The sequence below is a fragment of the Bombyx mandarina genome, chromosome 08 (genome assembly GCF_030267445.1).
Source record: "Bombyx mandarina strain Sakado chromosome 08, ASM3026744v2".
In the NCBI taxonomy this organism is placed as follows: Eukaryota; Metazoa; Arthropoda; class Insecta; order Lepidoptera; family Bombycidae; genus Bombyx; species Bombyx mandarina.
The window spans coordinates 6892299-6917245 of NC_143215.1; the positions used below are offsets into that span (position 1 = coordinate 6892299).

At 35.0% G+C, this 24947-nt stretch overlaps 1 protein-coding gene and 1 long non-coding RNA gene across 2 annotated transcripts; one reads left to right on the top strand and one right to left on the bottom strand.

Moving 5' to 3' along the window:
* Positions 1 to 458: 458 nt before the first annotated feature.
* Positions 459 to 4331, bottom strand: LOC149502522 (uncharacterized). The gene is made up of 2 exons (XR_016323405.1): positions 4068 to 4331; positions 459 to 2147 (listed from the first exon to the last, which is right to left on the bottom strand). It is a non-coding gene; the product is annotated as an uncharacterized LOC149502522 (long non-coding RNA).
* Positions 4332 to 10837: 6506 nt separating this feature from the next.
* Positions 10838 to 23714, top strand: tadr (torn and diminished rhabdomeres). Its single transcript, XM_028187269.2, has 14 exons — positions 10838 to 11057; positions 11303 to 11511; positions 12282 to 12438; positions 12597 to 12750; positions 12968 to 13096; positions 13185 to 13336; positions 13932 to 14173; positions 14249 to 14398; positions 14887 to 15036; positions 15110 to 15321; positions 19608 to 19773; positions 20116 to 20280; positions 21123 to 21279; positions 21904 to 23714. The coding sequence occupies exons 2-14, from the start codon at positions 11328 to 11330 to the stop codon at positions 21905 to 21907; spliced, it is 2022 nt and encodes a 673-aa protein (XP_028043070.2). The 5' UTR covers positions 10838 to 11057; positions 11303 to 11327; the 3' UTR covers positions 21908 to 23714.
* Positions 23715 to 24947: the final 1233 nt, after the last annotated feature.

Consider the following 24947-nt stretch of genomic DNA (forward strand, 5'->3'; position numbering starts at 1 on the left):
CGAGTGCGAGACTTAGAACTTTCTCGAATTAGGTATGTCGGCTACAGGAAACATTAATTACAATTGATGACGTCTGGAACGCAGTATAAAATATTAGGGATTTAGGTAGGACGAGCTCACAGCCCTACTGATCTTAAGTGAATGCCAAAACACGATGGGAAAGCCGAAGTTTATCTTCGGGGATCTTAGACTCTATCAGATCCCTTGTGTCTCTGTTTTGTCAGAAAGTCTATTCGATTCTTTGTTAAGTTCGGCTCTCAGTTAAAAAATTCCAAAATTCAAAGAAAAAGGATTTTTTTTTTTTTTAATTCATACACGCTTTGTACCCTAAACAGGACTACTTCCGTGGTTTACCTGATTATGATACATTCGTAGTCATATAATGCGAGAACGAGTGATTTTCATACAATAAAATTTACAGTAATGATGATTGATTTGATGAAATAAAATACATTAGGTATGTTCTTTGGTTTATTCACATCACTACCTACTTATAACAAGTAAAAACGTGTTTTATTTGTACATTTTAAGTAAAGAATCACAATGGAATAAGTTTTTTTTTTTTTTTTTCTTAGATGGGTGGACGAGCTCACAGCCCACCTGGTGTAAAGTGGTTACTGGAGCCCATGGACATCTACAACGTAAATGCGCCACCCACCTTGAGATATAAGTTCTAAGATCTCAGTATAGTTACAACGGCTAACCCACCCTTCAAACCGAAACGCATTACTGCTTCACGGCAGAAATAGGCAGGGTGGTGGTACCTACCCGCGCTGACTCACAAGAGGTCCTACCACCAGTAAGTAAGTATCTTAGGTTTGTTAATTGCACTACTAGTTTTGTATATATTTAGTTGTACAATGCTCTTAAAATTTGGATTACAACTATCATTTCTGTAACAAAGGGAGGTTAATGATTGTGAGATAGGCATAATACATTTTACAGATCTTTGATTCTTGGTTAGACTGTGCTTCCAAAGCACACAGATGTATAAATGTAGTATGTTCGTAGGCAATTTTTATTATATTGATAATCATAATGTTATTGAGTATTTCTTAAAACAAAAAACATCACTTCTACATTCCCTTAAAAATGACAACGCTTAACTTATAGATTTGATAATTTAATTACAATTTTAATGATTTTTAAAATATGGTATGATTTTCTTTTTATTCGTGAAATTATGAATGTGTTAGTTAATGCTACCTAATTTATTACATGTCTACTAAATTCGAATAAATAGGAATCTTAAGTTTATCATAATGTCAGTTACTAAGAGGTTATATTAAATTGTAAAGATAGGTAGGTGAGCTGTCAGCTCATTTAGCGCTAAGTAAAAAGCTGAGCACTGAAAGCGCTTATGAGATAAGATCCAATTCTACATTTACATTTCATATATAGTTGACTCGCGACTATCCGCCAAACAAATGCAAGGCGACAAATAATCGAATTTATCAAGTACTGCTATAGAGCCCCGGTAGAACTTTTTGAAAAGAATACGTTTTAATCTGACAAATTAGATACGTCTACATCCATAAGTACAGAGTGTTGAAATCAAGAAGATTTACTGAAATACTTTTGGATGCTAGAATCTGGTTGGATTACAGGGCTAGTCAGATTAAACAGAGATCGGTCACCGGGAGTCCATGGTATTTACAGTAAATTTGTCTACGGCATTTTTTTTCTAAATTTTTAGTGGTATATGGTTGATAATGATTTTATAAAAAAAATGTTTGGCAAATAATATGGTACATAAAAGAGAGAGAGCACCAAATTTAATTAAGACACAAGCACATGAATCCTTGACAGTAGTACAAAAATAATATTTGATGATACGATTAATAAACAAAATAAATACAGATATGTACGATACTAAATATACATATGTGATGTAATTGTTATACTAAGTACAAGAGGACTTAAATTCTTAAACTTGGTTTATTTTGCCTAACATTTTTAATCTCTCGGGTTGTAATTAACATGTTGGTTAGCGTTTTGAATTCATATTAATTTTGTGACGGGTATCATCAAGTATATTAGGCTCTCCTCATCAAGTGCCAGCGACTGCAGTGTCCATGGGGATGGAATCTGCGGTACCGCATACAATGCCATTGAGGTATCTGCTGCATACGACGTAGAGCTTCCATCTGCAATTTAAGTATATTGTTTATGAGGACCTTATTAAGTAAAACATTCCATGTTTTTTTTATTGCTTAGATGGGTGAACGAGCTCACGGCCCACCTGGTGTTAAGTGGTTACTGGAACCCATAGACATCTACTACGTAAATGCGCCACCCACCTTGAGATATAAGTTCTAAGGTCTCAGTATAGTTAGAACGGCTGCCCCGCCCTACAAACCGAAATGCATTACTGCTTCGCGGCAGAAATAGGCGGGGTGGTGGTACCTACCCGTGCGGACTCACAAGAGGTCCTACCACCAGTAATAAACAACCAGTAATGCACTCGCTTCAATCAACAATGCGCGTTTGTTTATTTAGATATTGTTGATTTAGTGATTAGTTGGTTACCCTAATGATTATAAAACAGATGTACTTTGTTTCTGTTTTGATATCCGGTCTTTGCTAAGCATATTGGCACTCGGATTTGGATCTATCTGTTGTTGCCTCGTCTGTCAAAGCTTCTTTAACACCGTTGTAATTTGAAATTTGATCATCAACAGAGACAAAGAAAATAATTAATTATATAGCATCTAGCCTCGAAGAGAATGAGATTTTTAACAAATACCTAGCATTAATCATGTTTTAGAGTTGCCTTTAGATTTGAATTTAATTTGTTTCGTTGGTTCGTTTATAGTTTTTTTTTCTATATACATTTAAAAGTACTTTTACAGTTTAATATCGACGAATACATTTTCCGAAGTCTTTTAAGTATTCAACTTACACATTTTCATAGACACGCACGACCCTAGTCGTAAACTATTTTTGAAAGTAGTTTCCATTATACTTACAACTCGAGAAAGCCGATAAAAATGTTGCATGTTATTAAATATTGCATGTTTATTTGCCTTTAGTTGGACAAATGTTGATGAAGGTTTCCCTTGTTATAATTTTAAAATAAAGGCTATATTAGAATTTTAGCAATACGACAGCACATTATCATTTGAGTTTCAATGACTTCACTAGAATATTTTAAATTGTTACTGTGAAAAAATTGAGAGTGAAATGATAATGACAATGTTTGTTCCTTATCTCAGTTTTACAAATCATCGGGGCCTAAAAAATAACAATCCCGGTGTATTCGTGTCGAGCGATGCTACTATGCCGGTATTCAAATCCCGCAGGTAGGTACCAACTTTTTTGATGAAATCCGTACTTGACTCCTGTTCACGAATGTCTTCCACGATGAAGAAATAACGCAATGTAATATAAATCAAACCCGTCTAACTATAGTTTTTGTAATTGCTCTACACGGCGACATTCACGTCCTGATTGATATCTATGAGCTCCAGTAATCACTCAATTTAAGGTGGAAAAAAAGGGTAAAGAACTCTTTCAGCCACACGGCTAACGTCTAAAATATTATATATATATATACTGGTAACCTTATTTCACCAGTCTCAAAAGCCGATATATTTTTATCTTAATATTGTTAATATTATTTGTATCATAATTATTAACTATGCATTTAATTTAATTTTTTCCGTACCTCATAATTTGAAGAAAAAATCTACCATGTCAGTTTTCTCTTCATTATGAAATACATGTGAAATACTAATGAGGTTATAGATAAGTATGCAAGTTTTCATATATGAGTGAAATATACTGACATAAGACAAAATTCATATAGATAAGAAGCTACAATAAAATATAAATTATTAAAAATAGCGTAGAAATAGTAGGATTTAATTAGTTTAATGTTAAAAACATGTGATGATATAAATGTGCATGAATGCATTAGAACACCGTAATAACGTTTAAAGTGTCAATAAAAAGTTGAATTTACAATATTTTTTGACACATTTCCATCTTAAAATTAATTATAAAAAAGGAACTAATATGCAACTAATTTACAGGTATTGTTTTAAAATAATCAGTACGCTACTCACATAGTCAATATTTCCAGTCCTGAATGGAAACGCGTCACAAACGGTGGAAGCACACAAAATAATTCCGAAAACTAGAAAAATCAAACTGATTTTCATCTTGATACTTTTCGATGTTTCTCTAAAATAGAAGTGGAGTTGCTCTCGTGACGTGAACTAGTCTGTGGTTCCTCTAAGATTCCAGGGAGGAGGAATACTCGTGCTTTTTAAACGAACGACCACACCCACACACTGTTTCAGGCGCGCGTCCAGAGCAGTAATGAAGCAAATTTATACGTACGTCGCTTTGACTTAACTTGGCATAACTTTAATTGATAGCAAATAAATGTGATACTATCTTCGAATTGCGTTCAAAATAAATAATAAGCTGTGTTAATTTATATTCTTTATTTGTTGTTGACAAAAAAATACCTACTATATACCTATCTATATAGGTACATATATGCATACATACCAACGATATTGTTTTCAGTTTTAACACGAGATAAACAATTTAAAACTTGATATTAATCCAAAGCTAACATTTTGCATTATTGGAATATGTCCAATTATAAATATCCATTAATTTCCATGGTTCGTGAATTTTAACTATGATAGATCTATACACCCAAAGTAGCATTGCCATCGAGAAAAGAAAACTAAAACAGCACATATAATTGTGATTTTTCACTAGACTGCATGTCTATAAAAAGATATTTAAAAACAAATCGGATCAACGGTGTGCTTCTTTCTGCCTGTTAACACGTGGGGCAATCAGGCGGTACGACCTAAAAACAGGATAGTCATTATTCCAATAAGTTTTGGTGGTTTCTGGCACTCACGTTGTAAGGTCTAATTGCTCCAATAATTGCGTCACATAGGTTTGAATATATTAGGTATATGAACGCGGAGAATAGTTAATAATTATCATAATAATTTAGGTAGGCTGTGAAGCTCATCCACCCATCTAAGCAATAAAAAAAAATCATTAATTGATTGCCTATGTTCCCTTATCTATTCGCTGGTAGTCTAATGGGCTATTCCAGCTATATCCGGATGGGTCGGTGAGCTCATGGGTCAAGCTAACGCTAGTCCTAGTGGGAGGAGAGTGCTTTGCAGAATCTACCACCGGATCGGAATCGTGAGCCACTGAAAAGATCCGTCGAAAAACTCCGTGAGCTATTAATTGTCCGTAACTCTTATCGTAACTTATCGTCATACATGTTCATCCTACACGGACTGCGTGATTTGACCGCAATGTTTTCCTAAGTGCAAAGGTTATCGATATCAAGCACGTAAACTAGCAAATTGTATTACAATAATAAATTGAGTTTAAAAAAGAAGAACTGTGTATACATTATTACATATTTGTTAATTTACTTTTTTTTTTCCTACCTAAGCTGAGAGCCTTGAGAGGCTATTTCAGCGTAACCCTAACATTTGTAGGTGAGCTCACGGGGCTCAAACCTGACGACGATGCTAGCACGAACCCTAGCAAGAGTCGTGCTTCGCAGAATCTACCACCGGATCGGAAACGCGACCCACTGAGAAGATCCGGCGAGAAACTCAGTGGGCTGTGTCTGGGAGTTAATTTACTCGTCGAGCCCTTCGTCGCAAGCGACGTGTTCGACGAGAACGGTGACCGGTGCTTGAAGTACCTAGAAGCACCGTTAGTGGATCGGGAGGATCCGAGATGACGTGTTTTGGGCGACGTCGACTGCTTTCCATTCTGTCCTCAGGATCGGGAATGTAGTTACCGGCGGCCACGATGAGAGGGTTCTCGTGTCGTGCCGCTTTATCGAAGTGGGTTAATTTACACGAATTTTAACAACAGTTCACCCTGTAGCATGTAAACACCATTTAGAGCATTTATTATTTCGCGAGATAATACAAAAATGTTAATTTTACTGTTTCAAACTCACGTACAATGTCATTAAAAGAGCCACTAATGTTTTTTTTAGAAGCAGTCGCATGCCTACCGCAAAATGAAATCTTGCACTGACGGTCGAAATAGTCCAGATGACAGGCTAGTACTATTATTCTGAAGGTTCTAAATTTTCCACGATAAAGGAATAATATCATATAAGGGAGGGTGGCGTATCCACCGGCGGACTGAATCTAAATAACTTCTGCTATATTAATGATATAACGACTCTGGTCGCAGAGGAAAATGAAATGTGCACGTTACTGAGGAGAATGGAACGATTCAGCAACGATTTGGGCCTGTCTGTAAACAAACAAAACAAAAATTATGGTCATAGACAAAACGAACAACTTAGAACTTCATTGGAGCACACAACCTACAGAAGGTCAAAGAATTCGTCTGCATTAGATCAAATATCACGGATAACGACGGTTCCTGTGAACCAGACGTGTATAGAAGAATTGGAATAGCCAAGAATGCAAGGTCCCAACTCTTAAGACTTGGAAAGACAGGAAAATATCGCTCTGGACGAAGACCAAGCTTGGGCGCACCCTCGTCTCCTCTATTTTTCTCTATGGGCCTGAGACTTGAACCTTACATTTTCAGATAGCAAACGGGTTAATGCCTTCGGAGTGCGATGCTGGAAGAAAATATTACCCATGTCCAAAATCCCATGGAGTGTATATAAGACCAACGCATCAATACTCGCCAAGCTCGAAATCAAAACAAAGCATTCTAACATTTGCCTCAAGCAAATCCTAGAGTTCTTCGGTCACATTGGCAGGAACCACGGAGACAATCTAGAAAAAACTGGTGATTACTGGTTAAGTGGAAGGAAAAAGATCACGGCTTCTCTGGTGTCATATGCCAAATCGGATTGCACGACTTCTTTGCGGCAGAAAGAGTTCGAGTAACATGGAGTCTGGTTTAAAATTTTATTTGAATTGACTTAATATTCTATATACTGTGTTCTAATTTTGAAGCGTTTACAGAAAGAACTCCAAGGTAACATTTCGTTTCTTACAGAACCGTTACAGAAACATCAAGAACATGTTTTTTTGTTATAAGGCTTTTTAGGTTATACAACTACAATAGACTCATCACTGAATAAACTATCTTTGACATCTTTGTTGAGTATTGCGCTTGAAAACAATAGTCTATTCAGAACGAGATAAGCAATAGTCTTTTGTTTGATGAAATGCATTGTAATTTGAAAATGTAAAGTCTATTATCGCTGAGGTCTAGATAATTTTACATTGAAATTTACGAGAAAATCTCAATATCTGCTCCACATCGTTCGATAATCATCATTTTAAATTTACTGAATTTCAAACTGGTAAAAGTCGACGGGGCTCCAGCAACAAATTTTTGAGTTTTTCTAGGTTCAAGCTAAATTTACTTAAAAAAATATATACTTGCAAACATATGAAAGACGGTGGTAGGATCTCTTGTGACTCCGCACGGGTAGGTACCACCACCCTGCCTATTTCTGCCGTGAAGCAGTAATGCGTTTCGGTTCGAAGGGTGGGGCAGCCGTTGTAACTATATTGAGACCTTAGAACTTATATCTCAAGGTGGGTGGCGCATTTACGTTGTAGATGTCTATGGGCTCCAGTAACCACTTGACGACACCGGGTGGGCTGTGATCTCGTCCACCTGATTCAATAACCGGTTTCGCCAGTAAATAGAAAATAAATGTTGTTTTCGACAAATCCGGCTAGTGTTTTATATTCTGTGTATTGAATGTCGGAAACACATACGAGACAGGAACAAATTTATCCAGAACTCGTAAGGTAGGCAGCGGTTTGAAACGGTAGGCAGCGCCTTGCAATAATAGGCAGTAGCTTGGCTCTGCCCCTGGCATTGTCGACGTCCATGAGCGACAGTAACCACTCACTATCAGGTGGGCCGCATGCTTGGCTGCGTACAAGGGCTAAGAAAAAAAATCAAAATATCCTCTACTAATATACTGATTGGAATTAAACCGAGCCCTCGTAGTCGCAGCCACTAGCCGCACAAGCGATATTTCAATTAAAGTGTGAAAATTAAGGTCATTTGCCAAAAAAAAACATATTATTCCTAATTTAACCACCACTGTCACTGAAGTCATTTCAATGTCCCTTTTGATAAACAATGAAGCTCTCTTTTGTCTATAATTTTAATAACCAACTTTAAACCAGTAATCCTACTTTACGATTATGTTATTGCGCCCTTTGGAAATTGAAATTAAACATCGGAAATCGTAAATGTATGAATAAGTCGAACTATTAGTATCGAGGTTGAATTAAAAAAATAAATATATATTTTTAATAAATTTCGGGATCCGGCAAACCCATGTTATGGAAAGGAAACCTTAATATATCCGCATTGTTGTTCGGTGTCATAATAATGAAGCTCATGTATCTCTATACTGTGTGTGTTCTACTGCAAACAGTCCTAAAGATGATTGAGTCATATTGTAATTAGCTTAAATGCCCCATCTTGACACAAATTATCTTCCCGGTTCTAAGGAATTAAATTGGTCATCGTTTTCCAGAATAATCTCGAGTTCCAAGGAAAAATCTTGCAAATTATGCAGTGACCCTTAGTTCACGATGATTAATCAAACGGAAGCGGGTTTACTAGATTATGTTACTGATTAAGACATAAAATTCTCGTTTAAAATGATACAAAACAACTTTTTAAGAAAAAATAATTTATACCGAACACGTAGGCGTAATTCAATATAACTGTGGCGCTCATAATGTTAAAACAGTTTGCCGCGTATTGTGAAATAATGGTGAAAATCGATTGAAAAATCGAAATTTTTATCATTTTTATTCGAATTTCTGCATATCAATTATGTAGGCAGTCACTATCATTGCCATACTTAAGTGATACAAACGAATGTTTAATGATTTCGCTAAGCCTTATATTTCTTATATTAATCGACTTTGTCAGTTACTTTTAATTCATCGCTATCTAGTGTAGTCATGCCTTATTTTTTATTTATTTTTCCACTTAAGTCTTGAGAGACCGTTTCATTATATTGCGATTAGCAGGCATTTCTGTTTGAGGTGAGGTACCCGTTATTTTAATGCATCTGAATCTGCCACCTAAAGTCTCAAGGTGGGCGGCGACATTCACAATGTACTACTTACTGTATATGGGCTCGGTTGATAAAGCCTTATCAATAGACTGAGCATGGTAATAATAATATATGCTATAAAAGAGTCACTCATAAACAAAATATCTGTGTCTTAAAAAACGAGTATATAAAGATATACAATAGGTGTATATTTAATTCCGTAATACAAGATAGGTACCAAAGCTAACCGTTTAATGTGAAGCCTTACAAATTTGCAGAGTGTATTGTAGCCATGTTATATATCACGAAAACGAACTAAGTAACTGAACTTTGACAAAATATATGTTTTTTTTTATTTGATTTGTTTTTCTTTTAATCCTGTACCGAGGCGACTACTGCGTCTTTATCTTCAAATCTATGACCCCTGAGATGTTCCTTTACCCGCGAAAATAAGCAGAATCACTAGGAGCTATGTCCGGTGAATATGGAGACGTTCCATCAATTCGCAGCTAGCTTGTTGAATGGCAGCCAGCCAGGACTTATATGCTGAAGAGTTGTCTTGGTCAAACAAGACAACTTTAGCGAGTTTGCCACGCCATTGCTTGTGTATTTCATCACGTAACTTTGTTATTTGTCCTGCTTACCAAATCCCCGTAATACTGGCTCTATGATTAAGTTATTCGATAATTACCATACCTTGGCTGTCCCAGAAAAATCAGCCCATGATCTTGTCGGCGGATGGAATCGCCTTAAATTTCATCGGAGTTTTAAATGTCGGTCTCTTCAAAAGACTGTTTTTTCGTTTACGGGTCATAATGCTGTTTCGTCCATAGTTATGAATAGAGCCAAAAATCGATCAAGATCTTGTCGTTAAAAACTCAAACAGCTTTGTGAAATTCTCAGTCTGTGTGTCAGTGGTTGTGTATAATGTTATGGACATTTCCTATAGATATCGTCATATCTTCTGCTACAAAACAAACAGTAGCACGACGGTCCGCCAAAACAATTTTTCAACTTCAATAATTTCTTCAGTCACTACCGATGTTAAGCGTTCCGTGCGGGGGTCGTCGTTAATGGAAGTTTTCCTTCACTTGAACTGAAGCCGCAACCGTAAAATATGAAAGAGCATAATACCCTAATGTTACTCTCAAGTGTTAATTTTACCAGCTCTGTAGTAAAAAAAAATTTGCAGAGAAATTTCAGTACCTTGCGAACTTCAATTTTAACCATTTTTAAGAACACATTCCAACACGACACGAACAAATGACTTCTACAATTTAAAAAAATAAGGAGGGGTTATTTTTGTTAATTTAATATCGAATAGGTATTTATAAAAAAATATTGTAAACTAACACTCGATTGTAATATAGAACTTTGTATTCAAAGACAAATAAAGCGATTTGAGCAAAGCTTAGCGTAAATAGGCAGCCTTAGCCAAATGAAAATTTTATAAAATTTTGTATTTTAAATTTTAACTTTAAACATTCATATCAAATACAGAGCCCTCACTTGTCCGTCCGCATACACGTCCATTTTTTTAGTTAAAGTGTTTATAGATTGAACTGCTTCAGGCCAGGATTTCTACTACCAGCTAGTAGGAAATTAGAGAATAGAGGATCCTATGGATGTTAAATGGAGTAGTATCTCGAAGAAACCGAGATCGTATATGATTATCATCTCAATAACAGTCAGGCACACTATTAGTCTACAGGCTTGGCCACAACCTCCTTCTATTCAAAAATGGTCACCCTAACTAAGGTATCGCCAAATATCGATCGTGCGACAGAGAGGCAAATATAACATCGAACTAGTCTGGTTTGTCGCATAAACACAAAAAGATCGCCAGAACAACTGATTTTACTTTGCTCATGGAATTTAATTCAAAAATATTAAGAACTAAAGACTTTTGCTGCGCATTAAGTGGTTTTCTCTGTACATAATGTAAAGTCGTGATATTAGTATGTAGTACGTATTTAGAAGTTTTGATAGTATCCCTAGTAACAACTCATTACCTAGGAACAGGGTAAGTCTCTAAATTTAAAATTGTATTATAATTTTTAAATTCGGATCAATTTTTTGACCTCTTTACGTTATTATTATCATTAATTTCATTTAATAGAATGTTAAGAAAACTATGTTTTCCACGATCACGACGTGCGACAAAATACCGAATTTATTTTTAGAAGACAATTACGAGATCCGTACGTAATTAATTGACTAGAGCATTTAAATCGGTATAAATATTATTATTTTTTCGTTTTTTCATAGATGATCAAAGAAATCGCGTAAAGATATGTCTTCTGAACAACATAAAGAGAGTAGAATGAGTAGCACCCTGAGTGCCCTTGGCGGTGGCGAGGCGTGTGGTGCACGATGGACCCTGGGTGCTCTGCTCCTTGCTCCTCTTGCAGCAGCAAACTCCAGCTATTGCGCTGTACCCGCTATTATTCTGCTATCTGCTTTCGCAGTCATTGCCAGTAAGTATAACGAAATAGATTAATAAGCGAGATATATTTATACTTTTAAGGATAATTCTGAAATACACGAAACGAATTTAAGCGGGTATAATAAAATATAGTTAGGTATACTGTTTAATAAAATATTTCCATCAGGGTATGACGAAATATTTCGAAGGAAAATATTTTTTTTAGTCCCGAAATTGATTTAATTTCATTAGTAAGTAAATTGTATAGGCAAATCTAGTATTTATAACATTTTTTATATTGAACGTGTATACCAATTTTTCGATATAAATGTAAAATAACTGGTTTTTTATAGTGGTAATCGTAAAGTAAATTAAAATTGTTCTACAACTCTAGAGTATTACGTAAGTATTATAACATTACGAAAAAACTTATAGATAGACAGTCATCAAGTGTAAAACTTAAGTGCTATTCAAATATTATGAAAATATAAACGGGGTTATTTTGATTCTAAAAATTTTAGAAAGTAAGACACATGATGGCTTGTTGACGGTTCTTTTTAATAGAATAACTTCCCAACGAACTTGATATCGGCAATTCCAGGGGCATATATTCCTTATAAATCTTAAGAACAAAGAAATGGCTAATAACTCTAAGTTCCTTAATACAAATGGCGATAATATTATTCAAATTTATACCTACTATAGGAATTGACAAAGCGTAAGCTTCTAGAGAATGCGCCTTTTTTAGCTTTGCATCCGTCACAAGGTGCTGTTACCCAATGATATAACAACCGTTAACCCACTATTTTAACACTTTTTCAGCTTTAACATGTAAAGACCTTAAAAAGCTAGCAGAAATTCTTCCGCCACCGAAAACTGTGAGAGGGAGACGCGAAAGGAATCTGCGTTCCTTTGCCGATTTTATGGCAATGTGGATGACATTTCTATCACATTTGGTAGCAGTAGCTATATGTGCGAGGTACAATTTAAAATTATTACTTTCTTATGCGTACTAAAATGCGAGAGCACACAACGTGACATAAAACATAAAAACAAATCATGGCGGCGAAATTGCACTCTCTTCATAGGTATGTCGATTCGAATTTAGATATAAAATGCGGGATTTTTAACATTTAGGATATTAAGTGCAACTGCCGATCATGTTACCGGAGGTCGCACCCGACGATGGTTATTCGGGTATGAAACGAGAGCCCTAGGCGAACCATGGCCTGATGTACTGGGAGTGACCGTGGTGATCGTCGTGTGTGCTATGTTCATGTGTGGACTGGAAGTGAGTTCAGTTATTGTTTAAAAACTAACATTTATTTAATAAATACACTTATAATTTAAATTCTTGAAAAAAAAAACTCCTGAAATATGAGTAAACATTTTCGGGTTAAAGATATTCTTTATTCTCAAAAGAATTACATAAATTCACTTGAATGAGAACATTAAAATATGTAGTTATAATTAATTCAGATTTTCATTGACGTTTGTGATGTTTTCAGGAAAGTATGATGTTCACGTTCATGTTATTGATACTCCTGTATATATTCAGTCAATTTTTCGCCATATTTGGACTTATAAATCTAGATATCGCCAATATAAATATGCCTATTCCTATATCCATTTATGAGGTAAGTGTGGGCAGCATAAAAACCTCAATACTACTTATTTGTTTTTATATTAAATTAATTTTGTTTCATTTTTACTACTGTATTTCAGCTTTTTGCAGCAGGTTCGCCGGTTTGCTACGCTTTTAGTGTTGTTTTACCAAAAGAAAGTGGAACTCTTAAGAAAAAAATGTTCTTGACAACAGGATTGCCTACAATAGTTTTAACGGGGCTATGCTTTCTATACACCAACATGTTAAAAGGGTTTGTCTTTCAAACTTTTAAACTTACAACTTAGATACCCACTTAAAAATATAAATTATATGTATAAAGTATTCCATACTGTTCTAAATACTATTATGATCTTTTTTCTTAGATGTGTGGACGAGCTCACAACCCACCTGGTGTTAAGTGGTTACTGGAGTCCATGGACATCTATCTACAACGTAAATGCGCAACACGCCTTGAGATATAAGTTCTGAAGTCTCAGTATAGTTACAACGGCTGCCCCACCATTCAAACCAAAACGCATTACTGCTTTACGGCAAAAATAGACAGGGTGGTGGTACCTACCCGTGCGGACTCACAAGAGGTCCAACCACCAGTAATTACGCAAATTATAATTTTGCGGGTTTGATTTTTATTACACGATGTTATTCCTTCACCGTGGAAGTCAATCGTGAACGTATTTCATTAAGTAAGAACGTTAAGTACGTATTTCATTAGAAAAATTGGTACCCGCCTGTGGGATTCGAACACCGGTGCATCGCTAGATACGAATGCATCGGACGTTTTATCCTTTAGGCCACGGCGACTTACTATCGCTGTTCTATTACATAAACTATTACTGATTTTCTAGGAGCAGCGTTGACGCCGCTCTACCTATTACGACACTGGTCGAGGCAAGAAGTGCGGGTTGGGTGTGTCCCGTACTAGCTGCCGTCACTGTAGCAGGAGTATGTCTTTCTTTGACAGAACTATGTCCTTTACTTTTCACAGTATTGGTAGCTTTAGCATCACCAGAGTGGAAGGTTCTGACTAGATCAATGACGTACGAAAGTACTTCGACTGGGAGTCCGGTCCTAGCGGTTTTCACGGCCGGTATGATTTTTCAATTGCCATTTTTTAGTTTCCGAAATTGTGTATTTTTTGTTTTAAAATTACAATTGTTTTTAGGAAGTCTGGCAGCTATACTGGCATTCGCTTGTCCGTTGTCTCACATGATTACTCTTATGAACGCAAGTCACTTACTTAGTATCTCTATCCAAGCGTTCCATCTTATGGTTATGCGTTGTGTACCGACACTTGAACAAAAGGAGGCAGGCGGTAAGAACTTATCAAAAAAATAGGTATTTAATATGCTTTTATTAGCTTCAGACGTATGTATGTATGTTTGTAACAGAGTCTTTGAACATGATTTTGACCTCCTTCATAACGTCGGATTAACTCGATATTTGGTATAATTATTAAGGACCGGTGACAATTAAATATATAAAAAAAAAAATTGATATTTAACTAAAAAATTAAAAATAAATAATAGTTTAAAAAAACTAACAAAATACGCTTTTATAGAAAATCCAACTAAAAAATAGAAAATAAATTTGAATTAAAAATAGTGTAAGAAAAATGATTTTATTGTAAAAAAGCGTGGGGTGCATGGTATAAGTAGTTAGTAGTATAAGTAGTTTAGTTAAATATTTTATGAACAGATATGAGTAGAAGGGTTATTTTGATAATATCCTGAAAAGGTAAATAGGTATTTATACATAAAATGTTTTGATATATTATGTATACTGTGACATTTCATTTTGTAGACGTAGAGTACAAACGCCTGGGAAGAGATGCTGCTCCTCGTGGGTCTAAATCAACATCTAGTAGAGGCAGAGGTAGTTTATGGTTCATCCCTTCCGCTATACGACACACTAAGACTCTTGAAAGCATTAAGTCAAAAGTAATTTCAAAAGGTATCAGAATATTACTACTTGTGATATTACGTAATTTTAATTGCAATAATGTAAAATTGACGTTAAAATTTAGAAACAGAAGACCGAGAGTGCCTTCTGTTAGATGAATATGCGGGCTGTCCTTCAGAAGATCCAATCTCTTGTAGCAGTGGTACTAGAAAAATTGCAACAGAGGACTTGGATGTCGTACCTTCAGACGCCGAAGCGAGCGAAGGAGAAATTACCTCAGGAGATGATTCTACCGACATTGATGCAGTTGTTAAAGAGTATAGAGATAGAATACAGGTACTTCTCAGAAGTATTTGCAATAACTATATCGAAAGAAACACTCAGCTTGAAGAATTTCCTCCTCTTTTCTTCGTACTTATACTTAATTAGGTCATAATCCCTGGCGGAACCGTTTTCTGATTTATGATATCACGCCACCTATGATGACCAGTCTTAGTAGGTATCAGCTAAGAAGTTGGAAAACATGTAATGATGAATGACTTTGATCTATCTACCTGATGGAGCTGCGACTCCTGAATCAATTACCTTCACTTCAATGGCAACGTTCAATTGCTGATTTACGATTATCTTTCTTGGCCTTTGTAATTAAAAGCTCCATATACCAGAAAAACAGATGTTAAATTGTCTAACGTAAACGCACCTAATAACGACCCCTCGAATTCGGCACCCATTACCGCCCGTTTCATAAAATTATAATTTTAGCTATTGTATTAAACTTAAACCAGTGGTTGCTTTAAAGAAAATATGGATGTATTTGTATTGCAAATATACAATACTTCCTTTTGTGCCTAAGCCAATAAATTAAAGAATAATAGTCTAGTTCGTCGTTGGAGTACGGAGACAGCGCAAATTTCATACTAAGTCGGTCCGGATTACGTAAGTATACTAATTTCGTTTTTAGTAAAAAATATAATCGTAAATCATTCTAATGCAGTTTAAACATTTTTGATGACTTTTTAATACTTTAATAATCACAAATAACTAGTAATTTCCATGAGATAGAGCTTAAACTTCTCGAAAATTCAATATTTAAAAGTGGCGGTAATAGGAACAATGATCACAATTTTATTTCTATGACCGACCCACGTCGCTATTTGGTTTTAGATGAATATTTTTGTTACTGTGTTTTCCATTATGATATATGAATTAATAAGTAATGGGCTATACTAATTTGGTTGATTACTATGTCAAGTTGTATATGAGCTATTAACGCCATATACGTAATTAGAAGTACAGATAGTTGTGAAAATCAGCAGCTTTCTCAAGTATTTTTTTTTGTAAATATACGAAGCTTAATTCTCAAACATTGTATTTTTTTAGTTAAAAATCATTATCGTAAAATCTCATAACTAATGCAGCTAGATAATCTCACAAATACACTAAAACGCAATATGCTTACACTTTTTTTGCTAGATGTGTGGACGAGCTCACAGCCCACCTGGTGTTAAGTGGTTACTAAAGCCCGTAAATGCGCCACCCACCTTGAGATATAAGTTCTAAGGTCTCAAGTATAGTTACAACGGCTGCCCCACCCTTCAAACCGAAACGCATTACTGCTTCACGGCAGAAATAGGCAGGGTGGTGGTACCCACCGAAACGCATTACTGCTTCACAGCAGAAATAGGCAGGGTGGTGGTACCCACCCGCGCGGACTCACAAGAGGTCCTACCGCCAGTAATTACGCAAATTATAATTTTGCGGGTTTGATTTTTATTACACGATGTTATTCCTTCACGATGGAAGTCAATCGTGAATATTTGTTGAGTACGTATTTCATTAGAAAAATTGGTACCCGCCTGAGATTCGAACATCGGTGCATCGCTCCACACGAATGCACCGGACGTCTTATCCCTTAGGCCACGACGACTTCGACACATTACATACACATTTTTATGGGTCGATAATACGTTATACGATTTATTTTAATATAACCTAATACCGATCTACCTGTACTTTTGCAGTTTTAAATGTTCTGTAGTCAAAAAAGAACACATAATATAGTTTTTTCTTTATAGTTATAGTCTTTTCGTCTGACTGTATGCCTAACTGTTTATACAGTTACAGTTTGTTACAGTTTATAGTGTGTTAATATATTTTATTAATTTGTTTTACTACGTAAATAAAATGTCATTATGATTTCATTATCGCTAAAAATTTAAAATATATAGAAAAATAAAATAAAACATCAATTCATTATTGAATAAAAAACTAAACTATATTAAAAATCACCTATTGACTTAAACTTGAATGTATTGAAAAATATTATTTACCTAGTACATGTATTCGACTCGATAGATTTTGTTTCAGAAACATGGTTCCACCAAGACGTAAACAATATACCTATAGCTAGTCAACTTGACTCTGCATTGAAGGCCATTAATAATGAAACAAATAAATGTACCTATTTGAAACCTCGAAGAGATTTCGGATTCCTAGAACAACTCTTCGGAACAAGAAAGATCACAAGTATACTGAAGAAAATTGTGGAGTTCAAACCGTTTTCACTAAGAATGAAGAACGCCAATTAATAGATTGGATTCACTATTTGGGAAGATTAGATTTTCCTGTAAAAAAGCCAGCTATTGGAAACGGTGTCAAAATTAGTGAAACATTAAATCTCCCACACCAATTTAAAGACGGAGTTGGTACTCCGTCTTTATATTGGTGTGGGAGATTTTCTGATTATCCTGGTGGAAGACACTGGCTTCAAAATTTGATCCAAGGCCATCCCAAAATTTCAAAAAAAGAGTTGTCCAAAATTTGCCAACGTACACAAATGAAGTGAAAGAAGAAACTATATGGTCATGGTTTACTGATGTGTATCAATATTTTGAATAAAATCAAGTACACAACAATTCTGCTGGAAGTTTTAATTGCGACGAAACTGGATTACTTTTATGTCCCAAGACAGAACGAGTCATCGTAGAATGAAGCACCATAAAGGTATTGAGACTCGAGTCTTCAATGAAAGAGAATGTTTAACTGTATTGATTAATATTTCTGCTGAGTATGAAATCGCACTTCCTGTGGTTTTTTATCCCTACAAGCGCATACCTAAAAACCTTGTCCCAACTGTGTCATCAGTGTTGATTACGTTTAAAATATTTTTAAGAGATTATTAAGAAAATTGTGACTTAATAATTAAAGTATTGTTGCCTCATATCAATAATTAAAGTGAAACTATGTATAACTTTTATTTAACAAGATTAATTCTGTTGCTTTAGCGTTCGGTAATAGGTGCCAAAAAAACGGTAATAGGAACACACCCCATGCATTGGATCGGTAATAACGACATGGTCCTTCCCATCAATTTTTCTTTTTTTAATTTACTTTTACTACCTAGTTGTTCCTTTATTGCATTAAAAAAGAGTTATCTTCGGAGCCGTCAAAAAAAAAGGTAAAGCTAGTGATTGAACAACTATTAATTTTTTAATTCTCAATCTGAACCTGGCTTAAACTGGCCGTAATAGGTGCGTTTACGTTAATATCATCCATTTCTCGTAGTATAATGCACCATATTTCATTTGTAAATTTGGAAATCTGCTTTTTCCGCGCTCTCCAGTTTTGCCTTTGTTTACACAAGATACTACGATAATTCCGTTTTTTCACTGATTGTAAGATAGCACTTTTTTACACCTGGTCATTGCATTTAATCATGCAGCTATTTGGTGTGTTAGCTGTTATGTGTTTGCATTTTACTTATAAGTTAATACTTGTACGAGTATGCTTGATTGTTGGTAACGATGTGTTCAGGTTAACCAGACCGAAATCAACTATGAACAGGCGAAGCGGGAGTAATTTTAGTAAATGGGTCTTTTCATACATTTAGCGATGACAGCAGAGGGTTGGTCGGATATCAGTAATCTATATATTACTAGCTGACCCGGCAAACATTGTTTTGCCATATATAAGATTTCCAGGGAATTTCTAGTGTAAAAAAAAACTAACTTATTGTAAGTGTGTAAGGATGTGGTAAATGAGTGAAAGAGGTATGTAGTGCTGTGAACGATGAGGGAATATATAATAAAAATAACAAAACCTCATTCAACCACATAATACCTCATTATAACAAAAAAAAATGTCCAAATAAAAAAAAATATGTTAGGGGTGGACAACCCTAATCACTTAGGGGTATAAAAAATAGATAGTAGCTGATTCTCAGGCTTACTGAATATGCATAAAAAATTTCATGAGAATCGGTCAAGCGGTTTCGGAGGAGTGTGGGAACGAACATTGTGACACGAGAATTTTATATATTAGATATATAAATGAATTGCTGTTCGTTAGTCTCGCTAAAACTCGAGAACGATAGGACCGATTTGGCTAATTTTGGTCTTGAATTATTTGAAGTCCAGAGAAGGTTTAAAAGGTAGATAAATATGAAAATGCTCTGAATTAAATAAAAATAACAATTTTGTTTTTTCTTGGTGCGTCCCCCGTCGGTCGGATTGCTTTTGTTTGCTTTAAGTCTATTTTATACAAAAGTTTAGGTCTTTTATTTATCGATTGAGGCACTACGAAGTCTACCAGGTCAGCTAGTAAGAAATAAATTAATGACATAGGTTGTAACATCAATACCGGAAGCGAGTGCGCCTTCTCCTCCATGTGCGCGAGGTGCACGATGGTCTGCAGCAGGTGCACTGATTCAAATTGTAGCCGACGCATTCCTGGCCGCTGGTTTTTGCAGTCAAGATATTAGACTACCAATGTTCGCCACTGGACTACCACGTGAGTTTTATTTAATCAATTAATACTGAATGTACCTGTGATTTAAATTCGAATTGATTGGTCTTGGTTGCGCAAATTTGCTTTTGTATTATTAACAGATAAAACAGTACCTAACTTTTAAGGCACAAATTGTTATCTATATAAATCAGCATTTATGTACCTATGTTTAACAATCCTTACAAAACACAAAAAAGTTTAGATTTTGATTCGGGAACACATTTAATAAACATCATATTACTATCGTAACCTTTTTGTTCCGTTCAGCTTCATATTAGTCTAGAATTAATTATATATAATTAAATAATATTCAAAATAATTATTTTAACTATTTATCGATTTCAGTTTGGATATGTGGCACCTTTATATGCATGTATCAACCATCTCATAATTTGGGGATGAGTAAAATTCAGTACATTCAAGGGCCATTAACGATGACGACAGCTTTACTCTTTCTGACACCGCTCCTTTTAGATTCCTGGCCAGCTATTACTCTTTTCGCGGGAGCAGGTAAATTTATTAGTTATGTTGTCTTGTGTTCTAAGTAGAATAAAGTATAAAAATAATTTCCAATTACTTTGTTTCTGGTGAGTGGCAAAACGAATTACAAAATGTTTTGCTATGACTCTACTGTTCAACAGAATATTCATAAACGGCACCGAATGATGTAAGCAAAAACTTTGCGTATTATTTTTCGATTTATTATACTATATAACGGCCGTCTGGTGTAGTGGTAAGTGACATGTCACTACACAAGGGGGTCGCGGGTTCGAATCCCGCCAAGGGAAGATATTTGTATGATAATAAATATAAATGTATTTTCCAGGGTTATGGATGTATATTAAATATATGTATGTGTATAATAAAAATCTTACATTTATTTCCGTTATCTGGTACCTGTAACCCAAGTTCTTTACGAACTTATCACGGGACCAGTTAATGTGACGTGATTGTTAGTAAATATTTATTTATTATTATTATTTATATTTAATTTTCGATAAAATTGCAGTATTCGTTTTTTTTATTGCATTTATGAGTGGACGAGCTCACATCCCATCTGGTGTTAAGTGGTTACCGGGGCCCATAGACATCTATAACATAAATGCCGCCACCCACCTTGAGATAAGTTCTAAGGTCTCAGTATAGTTACAGCGGCTGTCCCATCCTTGAAACCGAAACGCATTACTGCTTTACGGCTGAAATAGGCAGGGTAGTGGTACTTACCCGCGCCGTCTCACAAGAAGTCCTACCACTAGTAAATTACGTACTTTCGTTCAGTAAATTGCGTTCTTTATTAGATAGTAAATTACGTACTTCCCGCCCTTTCTTAATGTGAATTCATCTATTTTCAGGTGTGGTAATATACGCTCGCTGCGAACGCTGGTGCGGGGACCTTGCAGTGCAACAAGCCCGTAGTGCCATAGAGCGACGCAAGCTGAGACACGTCGCCTCCACAGTACCTCTCACCGGTGCTCGGCTTGCGCATATAGATACTGTATTTATAACCAGGTTAGTATTGAAGAATTCATACGTGAAATTAAATTTAAATAACAAAAGACGTTGCCACAACGCAATCGTGCGTCCATCTTATCATGCGTTCAATCGTATGATAAGCTAGATGACGGGAACACTTATTAATTTCTAGAAATAACTTGAATAACGGCAAAAATGAAACCTTAAAATTCAATTTTAAAACGTTACTTCTGCCGTGAAGCAGTGATGCGTTTAGGTTTGAAGGGTGGGGCAATCGTTGTAACTATACTGAGACCTTAGAACTCATATCTCAGGTTGGGTGGCGGCATTTACGTTGTAGATGTCTATGGGCTCCGGTAACCACTTAATACCAGGTGGGCTGTGAACTAGTCCATCCTTACAGGTAACAAAATAAAATTTAAAAAATTTTTGGAGTTGCGGCCAACACACTATGCATCTTTTGAAAGAAATCAAAATGAAATACAGCTTTTTTTTACTATACTAGACGTGTATCGTCATGAAATAAAACCAAACAGTAACTCGTTGCGGTGTGAAAGAAGAACAAACCAATAGAAATACTTATAAATTTATTATAGTCAATTAATAACTTCCACAACGTAATACTGTCGGTTTATTTCGTGCGTTATTTCGTTATTTCAGATGACATGAGGATGACTCGGATACGAGTCTTGACAATTTATTGGAAAACGATGACGAGGAACCGGATCCTGACGTCGAATGACAGTCAGCCGAGGCTGTCATCATCATCACCACATAAATTTCTCATAATGTGTATGTCTTTTCAAGAGTGTGTGTGATAGGTGACAAGCGAAAGCATATTAATGTGATAAAATGACATTTACTCACATCAATATACGTACAGTCAATAAAATGTGCAATTAAATTTAGTGATACTATAGTACCACGTACTCATGCAACGCATTGTGACTTATGAATCCTTAATGTGAAAAGAGATGATTTAGAAACAGAACATCTCATAAAATTATAGCGTCGAATCTACTTTTTCTTAAAATCACAATTTTTTTTGGATTTCCTTATAGTTTTTCTCTTTTCTTAGGATCTTGACCTCTTAAACTTTAGTAGCTGTAATCTTATCTGAAACATGGTCGTTTAAGTAAGTGTATTGTTTTAGTAACCGATTATAATTTGAATAGTTGAGATCGTATTCGTAAGATAAATGCGTAATAAAAGTGGGTAGGACTAAGTAGTATTTGCGTGACAAGAAAATCCTCAAATACGTGTTTCAGTTTTATTATTACTACTTGACGTGTGCTAAAATAACGTATACATACCATTCAGAATAAATATATTCTGTTAAAAAAATTAAATAAAACTCACGTTCCATTTTCAAAAATTGAAATGAACTATTCCATGTAGGTACCTTGGAGAAGTAGCTGTCAAATTTAGTTTGTCTAATTGCCGCGGTATATTTTTGGTAATCTCCTTACCTTAACAGCTTAATAACTGTTAGATCGTTTCAGAAATTGCTTATAGAAACGACTTTTTTTTTCTAAAACGTTATTTAATTGACCAACGTTTTAATATATTGTTGAACCAATTTCGTAAGATTTTGAATAATAATTACAATAGATGTCAAAAAGAATGATGAAAGAATGAATTACAGGCCAAAAAAACATACTTAAACTAGCAGACCTGGCCACGCGTTGCTGTGGCTAAGGTTTTTGTTTCTAAATAACACGTGGCCGGCTATGCTAACACCAAAAATTAACAAAGTAAGAACAATTGGATTTCACTGTATTGCGTTTACTACGAAATAAATTTCACTTATAGTTTAGCCTCAGCAACACATTGTGTTTAATTGTTTTTCCCATTAAATTGTAGCTTAAGTGAAACTTTGCTATTTTAACACAGCGCTATCTATGAGATATTAATGTCAGACAGTATTACAATTGTCTGTAAAAACTTATTTAAGGCGCCATATGTTTTAGACTTATGTAACTTACAATTAATAACAATAATCAACATAAATCATTTTATTGTTAATTAATAAATATTGCGACGACATTAATCGAAATAAAAACCATCCTATGGCCTAAGTTGGAACAAAACACATATTAAAAAAAAAGTTAAAATCGGTTCAGTAGTTCAGATGTCCATCACGGACAAACAACGTGACGCGTAATTTATATATATTTAGATATCCCTGCCCCTGTTCCTGCAGCATGCAACATTGATTTCGTTTCGTTTTGAAGAGTATAGGATAGATGTTGTAAAAATGTAATGTCGACTTTCAACTTTGCTTCAATTCAATTCGGAGGGGCAATTACGTTGTGGTGTCTATAGACTCGGTAATTACTTAAACAGGTTAGCTATGAGTTAGTCTGTTTCCTAATCTTGGCTAGCAAAAAAGCCTAATGTTTTTTTTTACATTTCATTGAATAACATAACCATAAAAGTTTTGCGGAATGTAGGTTTTCAATTAATTATTTCTTTAATATTTAAATTATTCATAGGTTATTGATGTCTTCAAGGTAAGAAGCATCTTTTAAGTCAGAAAAAATCCTTTTACGGCTAAACCTTGGGTTGTGATGATACTGCGACTTGTCCAGAACTGTCAATACCAACGTAAGGTATTTTAGTTCATTCAGCACACGATTCTAATGTTTCATATTTCATCACTATTTACCATATTCTCTGACGCGACCACATCTCAGAAACAAATATGATCAGCAAAGACCGCCCTCGGCCCATCATTTATTGTATACTGACCCGAAATCTGTAGATTATTCTAAGATTAATCGTTAAATTCAAACAAATACAGATAGCATATTGTCCTTACTATTTGGCAACGGAGTCCCTACGACTTATATGTATCTTGAGGCATGTCTATACCCTACAGTGTCTCCATGTGTAACAACGCCAATGACCTCTTCCCGGGTCTAGTTAGAAGAGTTACGAGTGATCTGTTATTGACACAAAATTATCAATCTCCATAATGTCCTCGCAGAATTAACACTACTAGTCGGCAGAAACCACCAACTACCTTGACATGAACAGTTTGTTCCCGACCTTCCCCTAATATTTAGGGTATCCAGTATGCCAGTAATTACAATTTGCTTATTACTACACAGAGTTTTCTAAGGCAACGAATATTCCCAGAGATATTAATCTCCATATAAAAACTATATTGTACATAAATTACGTTCCCCCAAAATACGAAATAGTGGGATTCAAGAATTTATATAGGTACCTATTTAATTTGGAGGGAGTTCGCTTTTCCTCGAGTCCACTTACGATAACTGGGCAGAAGATCAAATATTAAAAAAAAAAATTTTTTTTGTATTTAAAGTATAACTTTTTAATTCTAGAAGCTCTGAGTTTAAAAAGCTTCTCTGAACATATAAACTATTAGGAATGAAAATTTTATAAATTTTGAAATACCCGTATAACCGCTTAATTAGATCATAAAAGGATTTTTAATAACAAAGAAATTAAGGCGATTTTTCATTTTATCGGTTTTCACTTCAACACCCAGAATCATTAAAAGTTTATTTGTATTCATTTATTATTTTATATATGTATGTGAAAAACTATTATATAAATACATATTTTTGTACACGTTTTATGATGTGGTGCATTTTATATAATGAAGAAAAATAATCGTTCTAAAATTTAAGAAAAAAGCTTTTGTCAGTATTTATCGTGCTTCAAACTCAATAGGC